The 22,345-nt window shown below is 49.1% G+C and overlaps 1 protein-coding gene across 1 annotated transcript in view; it reads right to left on the reverse strand.

The window, feature by feature from the left end:
• Positions 1-21,024, reverse strand: part of RUVBL1 (RuvB like AAA ATPase 1) — a 35,088-nt gene extending 14,064 nt beyond the window's left edge. Inside the window, exons 1-4 of the mRNA XM_081245205.1 lie at positions 20,796-21,024; positions 17,176-17,262; positions 10,635-10,767; positions 2,899-3,050 (exon numbers count right to left, since the gene is read on the reverse strand). Coding sequence (XP_081101331.1) covers positions 2,899-3,050; positions 10,635-10,767; positions 17,176-17,262; positions 20,796-20,936 — 513 coding nt within the window. The 5' untranslated portion in view covers positions 20,937-21,024. The remainder of the gene's footprint in view (positions 1-2,898; positions 3,051-10,634; positions 10,768-17,175; positions 17,263-20,795) is intronic.
• Positions 21,025-22,345: the final 1,321 nt, after the last annotated feature.

Raw genomic sequence — 22,345 nt, forward strand, 5'->3', positions numbered from 1 at the left:
CCACGGGACCAGAGACCCTAACACCCCCTCTTGAGATTGCTTTCCCTGCTTCAGTCCTTCGCGCTCCCGTCGGGCAGGGGTGGAAGTTCTGCACCGGAAGCCCGGACACAACCTGCTCACTCTCCATGGCTGCCCTCTGCGGGCCTGTGGTTTTAGACACGGCTCTCTGAGCTCCAGTTTCCTCATCTGTGTAACAGCAGCCAGCCGTGAGCACACCATAGATGTGTAAAATTCAAAGAAAACATAGAAGCAGGATCTTTCCCAAGCCGGCCCATTCAAATTCCAGTGTTTGCTCCCTTGGGCCCACCTGTCTCCATCTCCAGAAAAGGGAAAGCAGCACGTTTTGGGAACTGTTGTCTTCCTCCGGATCATCCAGATTCAGGCCCCCTTAGGTGACCAGTACTCTGGGACAGCATCTTTTGTACAGAGTCAGTATTTAGAAATGTTTCTCTCAGTTAAATTTCAAGGGGAGCTATTACTCTCAACTCTCAAACAAAATTAAAGAGTAAAAACTTGCCAGGACTCAGTAGAAAAAGCAAGACATAAAAGAACACATACTGTATGATTCTGTTTATATGAAATGTTCAGAAAAGGCAAATATATAGACAGAAAGTAGATTAGGCATGAGGTTTCTTTCTGCAGTAATGAAAATGTTCTAAAATCGGATTGTGATGATAGCTGTACAACTCTGTAAACCGATTAAAATTCCTTGAGCTGTACACATCAAATGGGTGAATTTTACTAAAAATGAGACCTCAATGAAGTTGTTACAGAGAGTAACCACAGAGGGAACCCAGAGCTCTATCTCCCTGGTGGGATGGGCCCGACGGCTCCTGGACCCCTGCCATGAGCATGAGGACGGGGGCTGGCAGGCCCCTACCGCAGGGCTGGGATGAGGGAGGCTTTCCATAAAGATGGCGGTACTTCCTCCTCCACACTTAAATATTCACCCAGTATTTGAACTCCATCTATCCAAACAGCTTGTACATAGGCTCAAAGTGGCTGGAAGTACTCAGTTTGGAAGCAAAACATTCACCCTTTTGTTATTTTCTTAAAGAAACTGTGCAAAACAGCTGTATGGGTAGCTAAAATTTAAACTGCATATCTTATTTTATATATCCTATATTGGATAGTACACCTTTTTTTTTTTTTTTGGCCTCCAGCATTTTTATATCAGTTAATTTCCCAAATGAAGTGACTGAAGATGTAATTACTGGAAAGGTGGTAGACCCTACTAAGAAATCTAATTACTACAGAATGGGAGAGATGAAGGGGGAGGGGTTTAAGAGAGGTATTTGCAGAGGCAGGCTCCTGAGATGGAAACGTTGTTAGGATAAAGAAAAATGGTCCTTTGAAGAAGTGACATTTTTATGATCTCCATAAAGCAGTGACCAAGCAACCACCTTACAGAATCAAAGAACAATAAAATCAACAGAGGAGAGCAAAGATGGGGAAATTATATGGTCAATCTACCACAGTTTACAGATAGGGAGGCCCAGAGAGCTCAACTGACTTCTAAAGGTCACACAGCAAGTTGGAGGGCAGAAAGCATAGTGGTTAGGACTCAGAGAGTCCGCCCTGCCACTAACTAGCTGTGTGATCCGAGGATGACTGCTTAACCTCCTCACGAGCCTCAGTTCTTTTATCTGTAAAATGAAGGAAATTATACACACACACACACACACACACACACACACACACACACACACACACACACACAGAGATTTGCTGATGCACTTGGCCCAGGGCCTGGCACATACAATCAATAAGTGAGAGCTGTGAAGAAAAGGTTATTCATTGTTATTAATAAGGCAAAGCCACAATCAGGCTGCCCCATCTCACAACAACATCAACAGCTACCACTTCTTAGGTAACTGGGTGCCACACCCAAAGCTACAACTTTTATCCTCACAGTAACTCTGAAGATAGGCAATTATTATTCCCAAGTAACAGATGAAACTATCGCTCAGAGATGAAGTCACTGCAGAAGGCCACACTGCAGTGAGTGGCAGAGACTCCAAACCCATGCTCCCCACCCGGCGTCCCTGCTGTCCGCCTCCTCAAGGCTTACAGGACAGGAGTGGGAGGATCACCCAGGGCCTTCCCCACTGCCACCGCCACACTCTCTCCGGGACCCTGGCCTGAGCAGAACCGACCACTGAAGCCACCTCGGGTTAATAGGGCCTGACACACAAAAGGGACTGCAGCCGGGACTCTGTGTTGGGCCACTGGGGAGTCCGCTGTCATCACTCTTCAACTCTTACCAGATCCCTTAGTGCTGCTTTTCCTGTGAGCACGAGCACTGGAACTGAACCGTCAATGCCCAGGCCTGTGACACACGGTTACTGTGTGGGACACAGAATGGCACCACACAGCTCAGGTCCTAACATACACAGCTCCCTCGGCAACAAGAAGAAAAGAAGAGGGCTTCCCTGGTGGCACAGTGGTTAAGAATCCGCCTGCCAATGCAGGGCACACGGGTTCGAGCCCTGGTCTGGGAAGATCCCACATGCCGTGAAGCAACTAAGCCCGTGCACCACAACTACTGAGCCTGCACCCTAGAGCCCATGAGCCACAACTACTGAAGCCCGAACGCCTAGAGCCCGTGCTCTGCAACAAGAGAAGCCACCGCAATGAGAAGCCCACGCACCGCAACGCAGAGTAGTCCCTGCTCTGCACAACTAGAGAAAGCTCGCGCGCAGCAACAAAGACCCAACGGAACCAAAAATAAATAAATGAATAAATAAATAAAAAGAAGAGAAGAAGAGTCGCGTCTTTACTGAGTCCTCCGTGTGCCAGCCCTGCCCCACACGTGACTCCGTCGGCCCTGTGCACAGACAGGTCATGCCGCGCGGGGCGATCCTGGGGCAGCGCTACGGCCCACGAGCAGGCACTCACTTTCAGCTGCTTGGTCCCCTTGGCTGTCTTGAGCCCTATGATCACGTGGCTGATGGTCTTGCCGTAGCCCCCCATGGGGTTCTCCGTCTCACATGGGGTGAGCTCCGTGACCTCGCCTTCGTATACCTCCTTGGTCTCCTTTATCCGCAGCCCTGGAAGAGACAGATGGCAGATGAATGAGCCCTGGTGAGAAGCGCAACTCCCTCTCGTTCTTTTAACAGCCATTTTAGCCATAAAACCTCCACGTTATAAGAACCAACAAGTCAGCCTCACCCGTATGTAACCCTGGGTGGGGAAGCACTGCCCACACACACGTAGTGGAGGAGCTGCTCGGAACACAGAGAACTGTTCTATTTCACCTTCTCAAAGGGACCTTCTAGGTTCAGATCTAGCACTAGACACACAGGCCATCGTTCCTCAGAATTGTTTCAGACAATGCTACCCCTCTGAGGGGGTGAAATTTAGCTGAGGCCTCTGATCCTGTCTCTGAGCCCAAACCATCCTACTCCGCTAGAGCAGCAACTACATGGGCCTTTGTTTCCTGCATTTCTGACTCGAAGGAAATTTTTAAAACCAGTGGAGTAACTCACCACACCCCTTCTGACACCATCAGGCCTGAGCAAGGCATAGGATAATAATGAGAGGTCCGTGCTGAGAGCAAGGGACAGCCACCCCGCCAGGCAGCTGGGCCCCGGCTGGTCGTCACTGCACACCCCAAGAAGAAACACCCAGCTGCCATTCACGAGTTGTAGCAGGTTGTTCTACAACTCTTTGCAATTCATCTCCAAAGCAAACCGCCCCCAATAATAAAGGATATACAGTTCTTAGATTAGAATACTGTAAATGAAGGCAAACTTCTCTCTCCTGTTCTAAACATCACCCACATTAGCTGTTCAGTAAACGTTTGTTGTCAAATTAATTTTTAGAAGATGGCCTCAGTGCCCTCAAGTATAACGTTTTTGCTGCCGGAAGCATCCTTCCCTCCCTTTGGCCTCACAGACTTCCAGGTAGAGACTTGCCGGCTCTACAAAGCTGCCCTGACACAACCCTTCCTTCTTCCTCACCCTCCGGTCACCACCTGGCACCCTGCGTCTCCCCCTGCCAGGACCTGCAGCGCCGAGCGGCCCCCGCGAGACTGTCAACACCCGGGCTGAAGGCTCAGCCCCCCAGGCACACGTGAATGGACGGGCCAAAGAAGTCACTTAGGGGTTGAGGGGGTGTCATCAGGCAGACCATCCGACACCCAAGAAATCTGCCTGCGGATGTGCCTGCAAGTTCTGTATAAGGCCCACGATCTCTTAGGAGGGTGCCACGGGATGCTACAGCCCCTGCACCGCGGCACCCCCGAACTCAGCACGAAAACCCAGGCCTTGTCTGGATCAGACGTTTTTTCCCCTCCAAGTCGATACAGGCATGTCTCTGCCTGCTGGCCCAGCGGACAAGAAGAGTAGCTAGAGGGGGTGTAAGGAGCTTCTGGAGTTCTAGTAAGGTCTGTTTCTTGATCCGGGTGCTCGTTACATAAGTGTGTTGACTTGATGAAAACTCACCAAGCTCCACAGTTACAACTTATGCTCCTGTGTGTACGCCCATTGTGCTTCAATACCATGTACAGTAACTTGAGAAAAAGAGGAAACTGGGTTTTTCTAACAAAGCAATGATAATCATTAGTAACTGAAGTTTTCTTAAAATAGGAAGACAAATGCACATCACCACCCCAGCTTCTCTGAAAACACACATAGCACATACACACTCCAGCACAGGCTCTAATTCCCAAAGTCCAGGTCAAGAGACACAAATGGCTTCCTCTGAAACCACAGCCATACCACAGGTAAGTTAACAGCTATTAAATCTGTTTTCAGAGGATTCTGAAAACTTCAACAAGAAAGCCATTCTAAGTCACTGTGCCTGCCACCAGCTCAAAGGTGAGGAGGGAAGCATCCTTGGGTCAGATCAGGTGGAGCTGGGTACAGAAGGCACCCCCAGGGGACAGACCACACCACCAACAATAAACTAAGAATCAAGCTGCAGCAGCTCTTCGCCCTTAGAAGCAGCCCCCCACCCGGCCCAGAGGGTTGGGGCCGGCAGACAGCAGGAGGGTCGTCAGCCCCGAAGCAGCCGTGGAAGGACTCCGTCTCCGCTTCGCAGATGCAACCGTCAGCGCCAGCGGTGAGGCGGAGAGTCTGTCCCTCTTCAGGGTGGACCCAGGACTGGGGTCCGAGTCTCCACGACCCGTTTCCTCCGACCCTACTGCAGGGCCTTTCTCATGAACCTTGCCCTGTCCTTTCCCTTCCAGTTAGCATGTGCCCACGGCGCTCATCACCCCCTTTCTGCCAGTGCTTGCGTACGACCCCCGTCTCTATCTAGTTTGTATTTTGCCCAAAGGTAAAAATAGAAACATAAGGGAGACACAGATTTAAAAGACAGAAGACACTTCTCAACCAATCTATTATGTAGACCTCTATTTGTATCCTGATTTGCATAATAATACTATAAAAGAAACATATTATGACACAGGACAACCTGAAATGTGAGGATTAACTAGATACGCGGTGATATTGAAGAATTTACTGTTCATTTTTTCTAGGTATGAAATGGTATTTTTTCAGTCCTTCTTTTTCAGAGATACAGAACTGAAATACTTACGGATATGAACGCAGCTCTGCACTCAGATGGGACCATGGGGGTCATCGTACCACTTGACCACTTCTTGGGTACTTGCTACTTTCCCAAATAAAAATTTTAACAATGGAAAAAGAAAAAACAACAAAATACTACTCTACAACCTCCAGAATCACTAAAACTAAAAAGACTGACGATATCAAGAGCTGGTAAGGATGCAGAACTAAAGGAAAGCTTACACTGCCGGTGGGAGTGTGAGTTGGTTTAGAGACAGCATGGTATTTATTATCTCCTAAAATTGACTACGTGAATACCTGTGACCCTGCAATTCAGCTCCGAGGTATATACCCAAGAGGCCTGAGTGCACGTGTGCACCAAGGGACACAGCCAGCAACAGTCACGCAGCATCATTCTTAGTTGCCAAACACTGGGAAAACGCCCATGTCTACCTGCAGTGGGAGAGGTAACTGCACTGTGGTGTATTCACACGATAGAATACCATGGAGCGATGAGAAACGATCATGGCTACCCGCAGCCAGAGGGCTGACTCTCAAACATGGAAGGATAGATGTAACCATACAGATGCTCTGGGGTATTGGCAATAACCTCTTTCTTGATTGGGTGCTAGTTTCATGGGTTTTCAATTTATAATAACCCACCGAGGTATACACTGATGTTCCGTGCACTCTTCTGTATTTGTGCACCAAACTACCAAGTCACTTTAAAAAGAAATACCTAAGTAAATAATAGCAGTGGGCCCGGGCAAAAGAGGAACACTGCTGGCTTAAGTTGAGGGAGCACTGCTCCACACCTCCACTGGACCCAGTCACAGTTCTCACCCTGCAGACTCACCTGACAGCTTCTACAACTCCTCCCCCCTCGACTGCACTCAGACCATTTGCCTCCGAATCTCAAGGGTTGGGACCCGGTCATCTTTATGAGTTTAAGGCTCCCCAGATGATTCCAATGTACAGCCCCAGCTGAGAGACACTCATCTGAAGAATGAGTGAAGAACTCTGTTCTGCTCGTGGCGTGGAGCTGTACACTACCCTGAGGGTGGGCAGCCCCGTAATGGTCTGGGTGTCCTCACCACCAAGCCGCCTCTGTCCTAAGAGGGAAATATCCCAGTGGCACAGAGAAACACTGCCCGTGGTTCAGACACGCTCAGTCACTTCCCACCTTCAAACCAGGTCATTATCCTATCACTGGGTTGTTTGCCTTCTTTCCCCAGAAACCCAATCAGGACAAAGACTCTCAGATATTAAAGTTAAGGAAAAGTTTTACTCTACCTTCCTTTAATCTGATCACCTACAAATGGAAGTCTTGGAATAGTCCCAAAAGAGAGGCTGCATTTCATTTCTACCTTACCTAATGCTTAGTTCCTGAATATCAAGACAAAAATTTTCCAAACAACATGAATTTTGACAACAGAAGATTGTGACAAAATTGGAAATTACTGTACTTTTAAAATTAACTTTTTTTTTTAAATCAAAACTTTTATATCCCACATAGATAAGTTCCTTCAAATGGAATGCTTCCCTCTATTTACTGGCAGACGACTGTAACACGAAATTCCTTGAGTAGGGGAAGAAAGGCATTCCCGTCTCTCACTAACCCCCATATTTGTTTAGAAGTTGCTCTGTGCTGACAAGCAGGCAGGGGATGTGGGTGACAGACAATGAGACCGGCTGTTAGCCAGGAAAAGGGTCAGGCTGGCGCTATCTCCGGCAATGACATCGTGAACGACACAGGTTTCATCTGCTGGCTCAGGTTTCTAAGTCCCTGACAGGGACCTTCATCGCGTCAAGGAAACAGCACAGACTCCTTGCTTTTTATTTCTGGTCAGCTTACCACTTCCTCCCCACCCCCTCTGCCACTTCACAGGAATTCAAAGGCAGAGGAAGATGGGCAGGGTTCCTTTTTGAAGAGAGTCAATGGCCTGTCTTTTTATTCTGTGTCAGCATCAAGAAATTTCTCTTCACCTTGCTGCCATCAAAAGAACCACATTGTCTCGTCCCCTCAAAAATGGCAAATCACAAAACAGAACCCCAGGAAATTTATCTCTATTTTTTCAAGTTTTAAAGCATTTAAGTTAACTTTAAGCAACCCAAACATATGCATTCATGTAAAGGTGAATTTTGTCATCTTTTATCAATGTCAGAAAAAAAAATACATATATATTTTTTTAATATATATGTGTGTTTTTTTAAATTTTTGGCTGCATTGGGTCTTCGCTGCTGCGTGCGGGCTTTCTCTAGTTGCAGTGAGCGGGGGCCACCCTTCGTCGTGGTGCATGGGCCTCCCACTGCAGTGGCCTCTCTTGTTGCGGAGCATGGGCTCCAGGCACGCGGGCTTCAGTAGTTGTGGCACGTGGGCAGTGAGCCATTTCCACTGTTATTCCAGATACAACACAGCGAGCTGAACCTCACAAAGATAAAGCTGGTAAAGAAGCAAGACACAGCACCTAAAGTAGGTTCCGTTCAGATAAAGTTTATAAAAGGGGCAAAACTAAGCCACACTGCTTAGGACGCACACACGGGTGTACAGGGTTATGACTGCCACAGAAGCCACCGCCACACAACTCTTGCACTCTGTGGGGGACGTGTAGGAGAGGTGAGGGGCTATGACCTGGGAGGGCACGAGCCATGTCTGTGGTGCCGCCCATGCTCTGTTCCTTGAGTTGAATGGTGACTGCATGAGCGTCTACTTCATTATTGTTAAACTATAGGTATTTTTACACTTTTCTATGTGTATGTTATATGTCAGTTTAAAACAGGCACAAAAAAAAGAAATCCAGTGTTTCAAGGTAAAAAATATTTCCAGTAGGAAATACTTTGCAGTTTAAAAAAATCCAGAACTTAGCCTATGGACAGAGTGCACAGTCTCTGGTTTCTAAACCAACCTCTAACAAGAGTCCCAAAGTCCAGTGCTCACAGGGCCCTGGCAGGGACTCTAAGGCAGCAGAGCGAGTCCCACGAGGAGACCGGGGCGAGCTGGTGCAGGCCGCTCTGCTAGGGAGGGTGCCTGCTCCGCCTGGACCACCGCGGCTGCCAGGGAACAAAAGCTTCTTTCATTTTATGGGACATCTCTCCCCATTTCCAAATACTGGCAACTCACTCAAAAGTTATTAAAAAACACTGTGTAAACCAAACAACATCTGTCTATCGACCAGACACAGACTGAGGGCTAGAGACCTCTGTTTTCTTCTACCTGCTTCAAAGTGCACCCCTTCTCTCACTCAGAAAAACGGCACGGAGCACCCACCGTGGGCCAGGAACTCGGGCTACACTGATGAACACGGCCCGCTACACCCGCAGTGACGTTCAATAGATGCCCAGCCTGCTCCTCCCCACGCTTCCCACCTCCAAGCCCGGCAGCGCCTGGCACTCATCCTCACCTCCTCTCTCTTCTCTCTCTTCCAGCCCCACATCTAATCTCTCAGGAAATCCTATCAGCTCCACCATCCCACCAGACCCAGAATCCAACCGCTTCTCCCACCCCCAGCTCCACCGCGCCGGCCGACGCACCACCACCTCTTGCCCAGACTCCTCGTGGGCTCCCTGCTTCTGCCCTCACTCCCCACACCCAGCCAGAGGGATTCCACTCTCCCACTGCTTCTCCCTTCATTTCGCACCACGTAGCATGCAAAGCCCTACCATGTTCTAAGGCCCTACGTGACCATACCCTTCCATTAGACTCCACCATTCTTGAGGAAAGAATTCTGGGCTTAGACAAATCTACTCTTTCTTTAACTTTCATAATTTCCTTGAAGTTTTCTCGTAAGTTTCCTTCTTGAGAATACTTACCTTGTTTTTTGTTTGTTTTTTAATAAATTTATTTTATTTATTTTTGGCTGCACTGGGTCTTAGTTGCTGCGTGCAGGCTTTCTCTAGTTGTGGTGAGCGGGGGCTACTCTCTGTTGTGGTGCGCGGGCTTCTCACTGCAGTGACTTCTCTTGTTGGGAGCACGGGCTCTAGGTGTGCAGGCTTCAGTAGCTGTGGCACGCGGGCTCAGTAGTTGTGGCGTGCGGGCTCTAGAGCGCACGCTGAGTAGTTGTGGCGCACAGGCTTAGCTGCTCCGCAGCATGTGGGATCTTCCCAGACCAGGGCTCGGACCCATGTCCCCTGCATTGGCAGGCGGATTCTCAACCACTGCGTCACCAGGGCAGCCCCTTACCTTGTTTTGACAACCAGAGGGACTGTAAAATGACACAGGCACTCTGACAAGTGTTCATAACTTGTAACTCGGCAAGTATATCCTAGATATAGACACTCACGTGTGCATTAAATATTTTTTCATAGCTTAACAGGAATGAGCTATGTCTACAAGTAGGTCTGAGGGAAACTAAGATTTCCCCAGAACTAGACCAGCAGGAATGGGGCCAGGAGAATGCCCCAGAGGTCCTGGCTGGCAAGAGGTACAAATTCAGGAGGGCGGCCATTTTCTGCTCGCAGCACATGGTCAGAGCGTGGGCTCCAGAGTCAGACAGGTGTAGGGTCAGACTGCAGGGCTGCTGCTACTTACTAGCTGGGTCACAGGAGGCAAGTTATTTAACTTTATGAGACTCTGTTTCACCAGACGCAAAATGCAGACTGAGAATTTCCTCTTGGGGAGCGAAAGGCCGCGGCTCGTGGCGGGCCTGGCACGTCACAGGCAGTCAGTACAGCAGCTCCAGGCCCTGCAGGGTTGGCAGCGCAGCCCCGAAGCGCCACCGTCCCACGTGGTTTCCTCGCCTGCTGACCGGCTCGGCATGCAGGCCGGGCATTCTGACAGCACGACACACGGGCTGCTGGCTTCACGTCCAGAACTTTCTCAGTGGTCTGTCATCTCCAGAAGCACAGGAAGGCTCCCGGGAAAGTCGACTTTGTCAGATGAAGAGCCGCAGCCCCACAGCTGGGCCCACATTTGCTGGTTGCTAAAGCACTTCCATTGGAAAAGCTGGGTTTTCGTTTCGTTTGCAAAGATAACACTAATGGCACCAAAAGAAAAACAGCAGTGCCACGAATGCAAGTCCTAGAGGCATTTTCGCAAGGAAGAGGCAGGTGAGGACAAGCCTCGGACAGGCGTGGACAGGGTACTAGGCGCAGATGGGTAGTGGGTGCAGGCCGGGTACTCACCAATGGCCCTGCGGAAGTTCTCCATCAGCACTTCTGTCTTCTTGATCTCCGTGGAGTAAACTTCACTCCCCACCATCGGGCAGAATGGGACCTTACTACCCAGCTCCTGAGCAATAGCCAAGGCTAGAGCTGTCTACAGAAGAAAACAAAGGAAATGCACTTGTTTCACATTCTTGAAGTATAAATCAGGAACATATGCCATAAAAACATTATTAACTAGGAACTGAAATTCTAGCCCTTTAGTTTTAATACAGTTTGCATGTCTCACAATAAACGTTTAATGACTTTTGTGGACGGTCGATTTCTAGCATAATGGTCCCTGTCATCACAACAGTTGTCACGACTGAGACTTGGCCAGTCCAGTTCCTGATGTTTCACATGCCCCTCCCACTCACCCTAGGAAGTGGACACCACTACTCTCCCCATTTCACAAATGAGAAAGCTGAGACACAGATTAAATAACACATCCTCGGTACCATAATCTAGAAAATGGCACAGTGGAACCTTAAAGTCTGACAGCAGGGTTCCAGAGATCAGAGTCCCATCAGAATAGTCAGTACAGTCTTCCAAAACTGTTCCCTCAGTGTCAAAACAGGGTTCGGACCTCGTCGCAGTACAACAGCACCACCGGGTCTTTGAGATACTGCTTTCTGTCTTTACAGACACAGGAAGGCACCAACTTACAACCCATTAGAAATCAATAATCAAGGAACAAATGACAGGATGTTCACTTTATGCTCAGTGGCCCCGCAAACCATGAAGAATGACACACAACCTAGGATTCTGAAGCTATGAACTAGTGAAGTTACACTTGAACATGCCCTAATAAACTACAAATGTACTTTTGCTAAGATAACTTCCATGGTCAAAGAGCAAGTGTGAAAAGCCAGTGCCTTAAAGCTGGGGCAGGACGGGGAAACACCACGGCCTTGTACTACGGTTTTCACCTTTCCTCAACTTTGACACGAGAGCCCAGGTAAGGTCCCCAAGGTGTACAGGCTAAGGAAGAGAACAAGGCTGCTACTGAAGGATGACACGGATCTCCGAGACAGTTTTAAAACTGGCTCAGTAAAGCTTCCTCTTCTGTTCACTGCCCTTCCGGTGAGAGTTTAATCTTCAGCGCGACCCTGGGTACACGGCAAATCCCTGGTGCCTGACTTCCTCATCTGTCAAATCAAAGTCCTGGGTTAGATCACCGGTAGCAAACTGGTTGCCCACAGACTGCTCCTGTTTTGGCCTGCAGAGCCTCATGTGTGTTTTCTTTCTTTTTTGGCTGTGTTGGGTCTTCATTGCTGTGCACGGGCTTTCTCTAGTTGCGACGAGTGGGGGCTACTTTTCATTGTGGTGCGCGGGCTTCTCACTGCGGTGGCTTCTCTTGTTGTGGAGCACGGGCTCTAGGCATGTGGGCTCAGTAGTTGCGGCGCACGGGTTTAGTTACTCCGTGGCATGTGGGATAGTCCCAGACCAGGGATTGAACCCATGTCCCCGGCATTGGCAGGCGGCTTCTTAACCACTGCACCACCAGGGAAGTCCTCATGTGTGTTTTTAAACTCAGTTGTTGCCCATTTTCTAATGTTGGGAAATTTCACATAAAAATACAATTATTTAGCTTCTTCTGAGAAGCAAGAAGGTCTGGCCACAAGGGGCCCCTGTGACCACGTGGCAGCACTGGGAGTGGACATGTGGGCAGCTGCCTCCCCAGCAAGGGCTCGTGCGGGCTCCCGGGCGCTTCACTCAGCCCCACTGCCCGTCTGAGTAGGCATCTGAGTCTGTGCCCTCAAGGCTGATACCTCCAAAGCTGTATTCTCTTGTATCCTAAGAGCGAAGGGAAAATCTCTGGAGCATAACGGGGCAGGTAGCAGCACACTGACACCAGGATCCCAGCAGAAGCCTCAGGCCAGCCACGCTCACCTTCTATCCAAACCCCGCCACCTTTCCAGTCGCTCCTCTTTCTCTTCCCCTGTCGCTACAGGCCCCAACTCCCCTCCCTCAGTTGTGAACTCCAAAGACAGTGCTGCATCTGATTCAATGCAGACCCCCACCACTACCAAATACAGAAGAGATGATCGACATATTCCATTAAAATATGATAAATGCTTGGTTAAAAAATGCTTCAGGGGGCTTCCCTGGTGGCGCAGTGGTTGAGAGTCCGCCTGCCGATGCAGGGGACACGGGTTCGTGCCCCTATCCCGGAAGATCCCACATGCCGCGGAGCGGCTGGGCCCGCGAGCCATGGCCGCGGAGCCTGTGTGTCCGGAGCCTGTGCTCCGCAACGGGAGAGGCCACAGCAGTGAGAGGCCCGCGTACAGCAAAAAAAAAAAAAAAAAAAAAAAAAAAAATGCTTCAGGTGTGTCTAGTTCCCTCCATTTAAAGGCTCCCAGAAGGCTGGCATATGATGTGGCTACTGTGCAGACACCTACTATATAGGGCTGGATGAATTGCACAAGGGATCCCACTGAACTCTCCCAGCCTATGAACTTGATAATCTAGTTCACATTTTGTGAATTTAGAAACTGAAACTCAGAAATTTCCAGCTCACCCAAAGTCAAACAGCTAGCAAGCAGAAGGGTCAGGATGCAAACCCCAATCTCCAAGACCTATTTCTGTGTGCCCACCCCCCATGCAAATGGCACAAAAAAGAGGCTGTTGCCAAAACATTAAAAAAACCTACTTTGTTTTCAACTTCATCCGAACACCTTTTTCTAAAACCCAAACACAAAGCCCCATTATTAAGAGTGTGTAGAGCTTCCCTGGTGGCGCAGTGGTTGAGAGTCCGCCTGCCGATGCAGGGCACACGGGTTCGTGCCCCAGTCCGGGAAGATCGCACATGCCGCGGAGTGGATGGGCCCGTGGGCCACGGCCGCTGAGCTTGCGCGTCTGGAGCCTGTGCTCCACAACGGGAGAGGCCACAACAGTGAGAGGCCCGTGTACCGCCAAAAAAAAAAAAAAAAAAGAGTGTGCAGGCCTCTGGAGGGGAATGGCCGTACTCTGAACAAGCACCACACTCCTGCCGGCCACTCAGTTAAGTTGTCTGAACCTTGAGGTCCATGGGGCCAATGTTACAAAAGCAACAGAGTCCCATGCTTCCAGCAAAGCGGCCACTAGAGCCACAGCCACTCCGTCCTGTTACAAAACATCTAGAATAAGTAAGTAGTCATGATAGACCCAAAGTAGTAAACTATCATTGCAAGGTAGTTTACCACTCTGAAAAGCTGGGCAGCTGTTTGACAGATGCCAGAAACCCCTGGATAAAAAGGAGCCTTGAAGGGCACACGTCAGTAGACAAGGTGGCCACAGAGAAAATCTCCAAGGGACAAAGACAAGCTTGTCCGTCTCACCACAGCTCTGGCTGAGGAAGTCTCACTAGCAGGCTCTCAAACAGATTAAGGATTGGTCTCTACACTGCCTGATGGCCAGAAAACCCAAGCCACAAAATTTCCTTCATGTGCCCTGTGCGGGCAGCACAGCAGGGGCCCTCCCAAGTCCTCTCAGGAAGCACTGGGCCCTAATCAAGAGATCAGGGAAGCCTCAGATTTGATCAAACATGAGTCCACAAGCAGATACAGGATACAAAATAAATAAGAAAGTATTTCATGAACGAGGAACAAGAGGCTATCAAAAATAGCCAGATTTTGGGACTTCCCTGGAGGCCCAGTGGTTAGGACTGCACGCTTCCACTGCAGGGGGCATGGGTTCGATCCCTGGTCGGGGAACTAAGATCCTGCAAGCTGCATGGCACGGCCAAAACAAACAAACAAACAAATAAGCAAAAAACACATTTTGAAGAAATGAAGAAATTAAAAATAATGAGTAGGGGAGGGAGGGGCTTCTTCATTACAAAAAAAAAAAAAAACAAGCTAATATATGTAGAGGACACGACAGATTTAGAAAATCACCATTTTGCAACCACCAATGTGATAACTGATAAGGCAATGACCATCAATCAATGCTACAGCCATAGGGTAAAAGGATATTCAGGACATCTCAAAGTGTCACATCCCAAATGATTATAAATTTCAGAGGGAACCAGTCCCCTCACAGTAGAACGTGGCGTCAGCCTCCTGTTGTGATGCAGGTTCCAGACACATCACCTGCATCACGTTCTGCCAAAGGGCTGAATGTTTCAGACACAATCAGACGACCACTGGAGGACAGCTGTAGGGTACTCTACAAAACAACTGTCCTGGGCTCTTCAAAAATGTCAGTGTCATAAAAGAAAACAAACCAAAAATGCAGGGGACAGGAACTGTTCTCGATAAAGAGACTAAAGAGACAATGATGAACGCAATGTGTGATGTGTGATTATGATTCCATTTAAAATATAAAAAAATGAAGGAGCCACAGACTGAAATGACTTGGAGATATTTTAATATAAGCTAGATATTAGCTAATTTTATTAGCAACATTACATTTCTTGGGTGGATGACAGACAGCATCATGGGAATGAGAGAGAAGGTCCCTTGCACTTCCCTTCAAATGGTTCAGAAGTAACACGGAGAAAGCACAAATCTCACGAAGTATTTACACTCAGTTACCTATGAGCAGGGTACAGAGGGACTCGTCAACCTGTCCTGTCCACTCTCTTTTAGGTATCAAAGTTTTCAAAATGGAGAATATTCCATGGACTGGATTAAAGAGTAGCTTCCTCGCAGCTTACAAGACAGACCGGAAGAGAGGTCTAATGCAGCTGTGCAGAATGCAGAAGAGTCAAAACAACAGAAGACATAAAAGGGGTTCAAAGACTAAGAAGGCAGAATGAGAAGCTCCAGCCCAGGATTTCCCAGTCTTGTCACCGTGGGCATTTTGGGCTGGAGAAGTCCTCTTGCAGGGGCTGCTCTGTGCTCTGCAGGGTGCCCTGCAAACCCCACGGCCTCCACCCACAGGATACCAGCAGCACTCCCGGCCCAACCAAGCATGCCACCAGAAAACGCCTCAGGACAGTGCCAAGTGTTCCCCGGGGGGCAAACTCGGCCCACGTGGAGGACCTCTGCAGTGGAACCTCACCTAGCTGGAGTTCCAGAAGAGAAGAGAGAGAACAGGGAAAGGCAGCATCTGAAGAGACAAAGGCTGACCAGTTCCCAGAACTTATGAGACACAATATGTACTCAGATCCGTATCAAGCAGGATAAATGAAAATAAATCCACACTTTGACATATCACAGTGAAACACCAAAACCAAAATATCCCAAAAACATCCAGAGAGAAAAGACAAAATCCTCAAAACCAGCCTTCTCAAAAGCAACACTAGAAGCCAAAAGGTAGCAAATATCACTGAAACAGTACTGAGAGAACACATCTGTCAACTGAATTATATATCCAACATAACTATCTTTCAAAACAAGGGCAACACAATAAATACAAACCTGACTTTGCCACCAACACACTTCTAGAAGGAACTTCCTAATGATGTACTTTAGGAAGGAAACGGAGGGAGAGCAAAGGTCTAAGATATGAGAAGGAATAGTAAGCAAATAAATGGTAAATACAGTGACAAGCAGAAAGGGAATTAAAGCTCACATTTATACTTGTTCACAAATATAGCACTTCCTCCTCTATGGTTAGACACAAGTAAAAGACAAACCATCAGTTCAATCATATGACTTCAAAATGATCATTAGAGTCATCACCTTACCACTTGCCACTTTAATAACTCCCTCAAACAGGCAGGGCTGTACTACTGCTTCAGAAAGGCTAAGGGACCTGCCTGGGGTCTCAGCACCAGAGCTGGAACCCCTTTCTTTACACAGTGACTCCCCCAGGCTCCTCCTCTCCTGCACCAAGCAGCCCTCCTGAAGAACAAGGAGGGCCCAGACTGGGGACTCCAGAGCGTTCCAAGCACCCAGCCAAGCCCCTCACAGATCCCACAAGTTGTCCTGCACCCTCGGCCTGGAAGGCCCTTTTCTCCCCTGCAAAGTCAAATGTCAAGCTTCAACCCCTCCAGCCACACCGGCCCAAGTGTCACCTCCTGCTGCAATTCCAGCTGCATTTAGGATCAGGCGACGCCCCGCACCTTAGTGCTCAACTGGAGTTTTTCATGCTGCCATGGTATCCCCTCTGCCCTGGAGAGACTATACGGCCCTTGGAGATAAAAATCACGTCTCTAATTCTTTTTTCCTTTTTCTTTCCATCTCTCACACAGCCAGAGTAGTGCTGGGTCAAGTCAGCATTCGGAAGATTGCTTGCTGACTGGTTTTCTTTCCCCCTCAAGTAAGATGTCACTCCCAAGATTTTATGAAGCCCTAGGCCAACAGAAGTGTATTTCCAAAGCAAAGGAGACTTGAAAGAGATAAAAGACAAATTACAGAAACAATGAGACACCTCTGAGGACTTCACTCTCTTTTCTCTGGAGGTCAGCCAGGGTAATTTGAATTTTAGAAGCATGGATTTTAGATACTCAACGGTATTACTGCACATCGGTTTTAAAAACACACGTATAACCAATTTAGCTAAACAAAGACTAGTTAAGACACAAATTGAATTTGGCTTAGACATTAAGATCATCCTCTTGGGTAGATTTTAAAAAATGAGAGAAAATGAGTACCTTGCCAGTTCCAGGAGGCCCTGCCAACAAGACAGCTCTTCCAGCCATTTTCTTGCTTTTGATTAATTCCACTATCACACCACATGCCTAGACACCACAATAGAAAGAAATAATAAATCAATATTAAAATGTCTCACAGGAGGAAAAAGTCCAGTGTCTGGTCCACACAACTCAGACTCATCGAGTGCCAGGACACCACAGGCGCTGTTCTAGGCGCCAGAGGCAGTAGAGGGCCATGGAGCTCACGTCCTAGTGGAGGAGACACACACACACAGAACCTCTACTATGAAGAAAAAAGGGCAACGAAAGAGCAAATGGCTGGGGGCAGACGTTACTCTATAATAAAGAGTGATCTGGGACGGCCTCTCTGACATTGTATTTGATATACGAAGCTGCAGGCAGGGCAGGAGTCAGTGTTCCGAGCAAAGGAAACAATAAATTCAAAATACAGGAATGAGCTTGGCATGTCCAAGGGACAGAAAAGCTGTGCTGACCAGAGTTCAGAAAACAAGCAGACCGGGAAGACGAGGTGGTAGAGGCAGGAGGGGTAGCACTGAGAACAGAATCTTCCAGTCCAGAGTAAAGCCTGGATTTTATTCTACGTGTAATGGGAAGCCAGTGAGAAAGCCTTAGGCCACAGGTCATGTTCTGAAAATTTGTTTTTAAAGTATCTCAATGGCTGCTATGTGGAGAACGGACAGGAGGGGTACAAACGGGAGCAGTGGCATATACTCCAGGGGCCCACACACCTCAAAACTGGAAACAAGACTGTGTATCTGTTCAAATGTGCATTCTTCCAGGGAGGGGTCACAGCTTTCATCACGTTCCCAAATTAACCCACTAAGGGCTAAGAATCGATGACGTATTCTACTAGTTGGCCATCAGGTAACTATCCCAGAACGCTGTAAGCAAATGCTGCACGTGAGGTTTAACCTACAGCATCCTAAGACCCAAGGAATGCCCTTCAAATCCTCAAGATTAAATTACTTGTTTGTTCGTATATTTTAAATATTCTGAGTATTAAGCCATTTACAGCATATATATTATATATAGACAGGTATGGACATTATATACATACAGCATGTATTTCTCATACACATACACGTATATACAGTTGACCCATGAACCCTTGAAGTTAGGGGCGCCCAACCTCCACGCAGGCGAAAATCAGCACATAACTATACAGTCAGCCCTCCATATCTGTGGTTCAGCAGCCCTGGATTCAACCAACTGGGGGTCATGTAGCACCCTAATACGTATTTATTGAAAGAAATCTGCGAATAAGTGGACCCATGCAGTTCAAACCCATGTCGTTCAAGAGTGGACTGCATATTGATACGTGTGTGTATATGTTTAGAAATTCCATAAATGGGTTCCTGGTTTTATGTATTTTAGAATAGTTAACCCTAAAGGAGTAAGGCTGAGAAAGTCACACTCCTGAAACACCTCATCTCAAGGTTTCTCACACTGATCTAAAACCCGAAAGCACAACTGTCTCCAAGGTGCACCGTCCTTGCCTCAGGGCAGGTCCACAGCTCCTCTACCTGGGTGGTACCTTGTGGACAGGGTCTTGTGAGCACATCTTATCTCCTCTCCCACTTTCCCCATGGACTGTGGAGACCTACCTTGGTCCCACACTTAGCCCCTCAAAAACGTGGGTTCAAGGAATGCATGTGGATGTGCCCTATTCCATTTCTGGTTCAGCTGGAAAAGCACAGTACACATAACAGAGCCTGGAAGATATTCTTCAGGCGCTGCATTTCTAAAAAGACAAGAGCCATTATGGTCTTTCCACAGTAACCTCTGATATCATAATCCTCAGCACTGGAAGATTTGGGGCAACTCAGAAGAGGTAGAAGAGCCTTTGCCAACCCTGGCTACGCACTCTTATTCACACACTTCCCCTTCCATTTAATCTTCTTCCATTTAGGCTCCTTCTCTCCAGTGAGACATGTCCAGTGAATTCCAAAATTTAAAAAGTATGAACTGGAAGGGCCTTTAAAAGATGACTTAGTCTAACTCTCATTTTTCAGATGAGGACATTAAACATCAAGGAGGCTGCTGATGTGACCAGACTCAGACAAGGACCTGGTAGCAGAGGTGGGATGACTAATAATTCAGTACGTAAATTCTGAGTCCCTACAATGATTCAAGTTCTGGGTATATAATACTACCCGGTCTCTATCCTTGGGAAGCTCATATTCGCAGGGAGGTACACAGCGTCAGAGGCAAGAGTATGGAGTCAGAGAGACTTAGGTTTAAATCCTGGCTCGACCAATTACCAGTCGAGTACCCTTAGATCCATAACCTAACCTCTAGGAACCACAGTTTCCTCATCTGAAAACAGAGTTCCTAGCATAGTGGCACAAAGCCTAACGGGTTTATGGCAAAGTATACTAATGTCTACAACTTACTTTGAGGTGCAAAAGCAGATTGTTAGATGGATAAATGAGCAGATAAAAGACAAAGCAACAGAGTAAAATGTTACTTGTAGAATTCAGGCACACAGGTACGCACTACACAAGTCTTTCAACTTTTTGCTACGTCTGAAAAGTGCCATAACAGAGTGGAGGAGGGACAGGTATAAGGGTGGTGATGAACGATAAGACAATGGAAACGGAGCTGCTTAGCACAGTGCTCGGCACATGAAAAGCACTCAACAATGTCAGCTACCTGCAGAGACAGGCCCTCTGAGAGCAGAAGCTGGATGAAGAGAAATTTCAAAGTCACCTTGGCCCTGTCACTATTTCCTCTCTGGAAACCTGATGTTCCAAATGGAAACCAGAGGCTTCTCTCTGGCCCTTTCTATTAGCACAATCAGGCTAGGAGGCAAGAGTCTTACCCAGGAGTTCTGCAGCTGCCGAGCCACCGCAGGGGCAGAGGGGCCAAATGGGCTGACGTTAGGGCTGAAGGGGGCCCGAGGGGGGCGGTCCTACCACAGAGCGCGCTGCTTCCGGAGTCAGGGGCTCACAGGCACAAACTCCAGCATTATACTATTACTAAAACGGGTGGCAAGCGGATGGGTGAAGTGACCTCTCCCACGCTCAATGTTTTCATCAAAAAAAAAAAAATACACACACACACACAGAGCCTGAACGGTTTTGTGATGATAATGCGGCCGAAGGCACTTGGCACCAGCATCACTTAGAAGAAGGGGGCTTAACTGGAATGTTCAGAAAGGCCTCTGTACCTGCCACTTGCTCAGGCGGATCACCTCCCGACTTTAAAAGCCCCAGAGCCTCCCACTGCGCTCACAGCAACGCAAACGCCGTGCCCGGGCCCGCAGAGCCCCGCAGGAAGTGATCCCCGAAGTCTAATAACGGCCCTTCTGCTCAGCGGTTTAAACGTCTGTGTCTGAAACGCGAGCTCCCGGAGAGCAGGGACCTGGCCCGTCTTCTCCCCGCCGACCCCCGTGCCGCGCGGACGGCCTGGCCCCGAGCGGCGGTCCGTCAAGACTCGCAGCCAGGAGCGAGGCCGCGGGGTCTTCGCCACGCCCCGGGACGTCCTCCCCACGCCCCACCCCCAGGTCCGCGCCGCCCGGGCCCACCTCAGCCCCGTCCCCGCCTCGGTCTCCCCCTCAGCTCAGTCCCCCAGCCTCAGCCCCCGCCCCGCCGCCACACCTCGCGCGCGTTCTCCTGGCCCACGAGCCCCGAGGCCGCCTGCTTGGCCAGGCCGCTCTCGTCCAGCCCCAGCCCCTTCACATGGCTGTGGGAGGCGATGCGCTGCGTCTTGGTGGTGCTCTTCACCTCCTCGATCTTCATCCTGCGCACCTGGAGCCCGAGCGCCCACTCAGTCGTAGCAGCGCGCAGCCGGTTACCACGCGGCCGTTACCGGGCGGCTGGTCCGGCCCCGCCTCGGTCAGCTCCCCATTGGCCGCGGCGGGAACGCCTCAGCGCCCCACTGGCTCCTGGCTTTGCCCGTCGCGGCTGCAGGGGAGGCTCCGCCCACCCGCTTCCGGCTGTGTCCCGAGGTTGGCTTCCCCCGAGGCCGGCGCTTCCTGCCCGGGTGGGCCCGAAAGGGCGGCTGTGCCCCGGTGAGGGCCCGAGTCCCGCTCTTCGCGGCGCCTTCGCGTCCGTGACCGCATTCGAATGGGTACCCTTTTGCGGAGCTCAAGTTCGACCTCGGTGTTGGAGATGAAGAGACAGGTTTAGAACTTAAGCTTCGACTTGTGCCCACTCAGCAGTTTTCTGACTCCCACGCCTTTCATCTCCCTGGGGAGGCTGTGCTCAGCATCCTCCCTGGGATTGTCCTCTTCTTCTCCTCGCCTCCACCTCTCCCTTTACTTAGACTAAGTTGGCTGTGGATGACGTTTAGTGTAATTCCTAATGCAGATAAAGATGCGGGCTAAAAGAGGCCTAGTAACTTATGAAGAACGCACAGGAAGTAATCAGAAGAGTTGGAATTGGAACTCCACCTGAGGACTTCAGGCTTTGCAGGCGGTGTAAACCTCATCCCATCCCACGACCTCAGATGAGACAATTAGCCAGTGGCTGTGTCCTGTCCGGTTCCATGATGATATTAACACTCCCCCAAAAAGTGTACTCTTCCCATCCACCCAGTCATTCCACAAACATTTGTTAGCGCCTGCTGTGAGCCAGACACTACAGTGCACTAGGATGCAGACATAAAATACAAAATCTTCAGCCTTGACAAGCTCAGTCCTTAGTTGGGAAACTTGCAACACGAGGTGTGCCAAAGCAAGTACACCCACGTGGCGTGCAAGCCCAAAGCAGGGCCATCTGGAAAAGCTGGAGAGCCAAGGAAGGCACCATGACGTGGTAACGCCTGGACCGATCCCTGACAGAAGGATAACATCCTCGGAAGCAGACGGTATGTCACCATTTCACACCTGAGTGGACTCAGGTCCAGAGAAAGGGAGGGACTGGCCCAGAGCTCAGGGGAGCTTGCATTAGGGTTGAGATAGACCTGAAGTCAAATCCAGGTGCAGGAATTCCTGACTCCCACATCTCCTTGTTCTTCTCCATCATAACTTTTGAGTCTAGGTTTCTGATTACTTGCAAGACTCTCAGGTCAATGTTAGTCTCTCCCACTAAATGGCAGGCATTATGAAAGCGTAGACCACATTTGTGTTGTTCATCATTTCAACCCCAGTGTCTGGCACACAGCCTGGCTCACAGTTAAGGCTTCTTATACATTCAGTAGGGTTCTG

This window comes from Mesoplodon bidens (assembly GCF_964165515.1).
Source record: "Mesoplodon bidens genome assembly, chromosome: 10".
Classification (NCBI taxonomy): Eukaryota; Metazoa; Chordata; class Mammalia; order Artiodactyla; family Ziphiidae; genus Mesoplodon; species Mesoplodon bidens.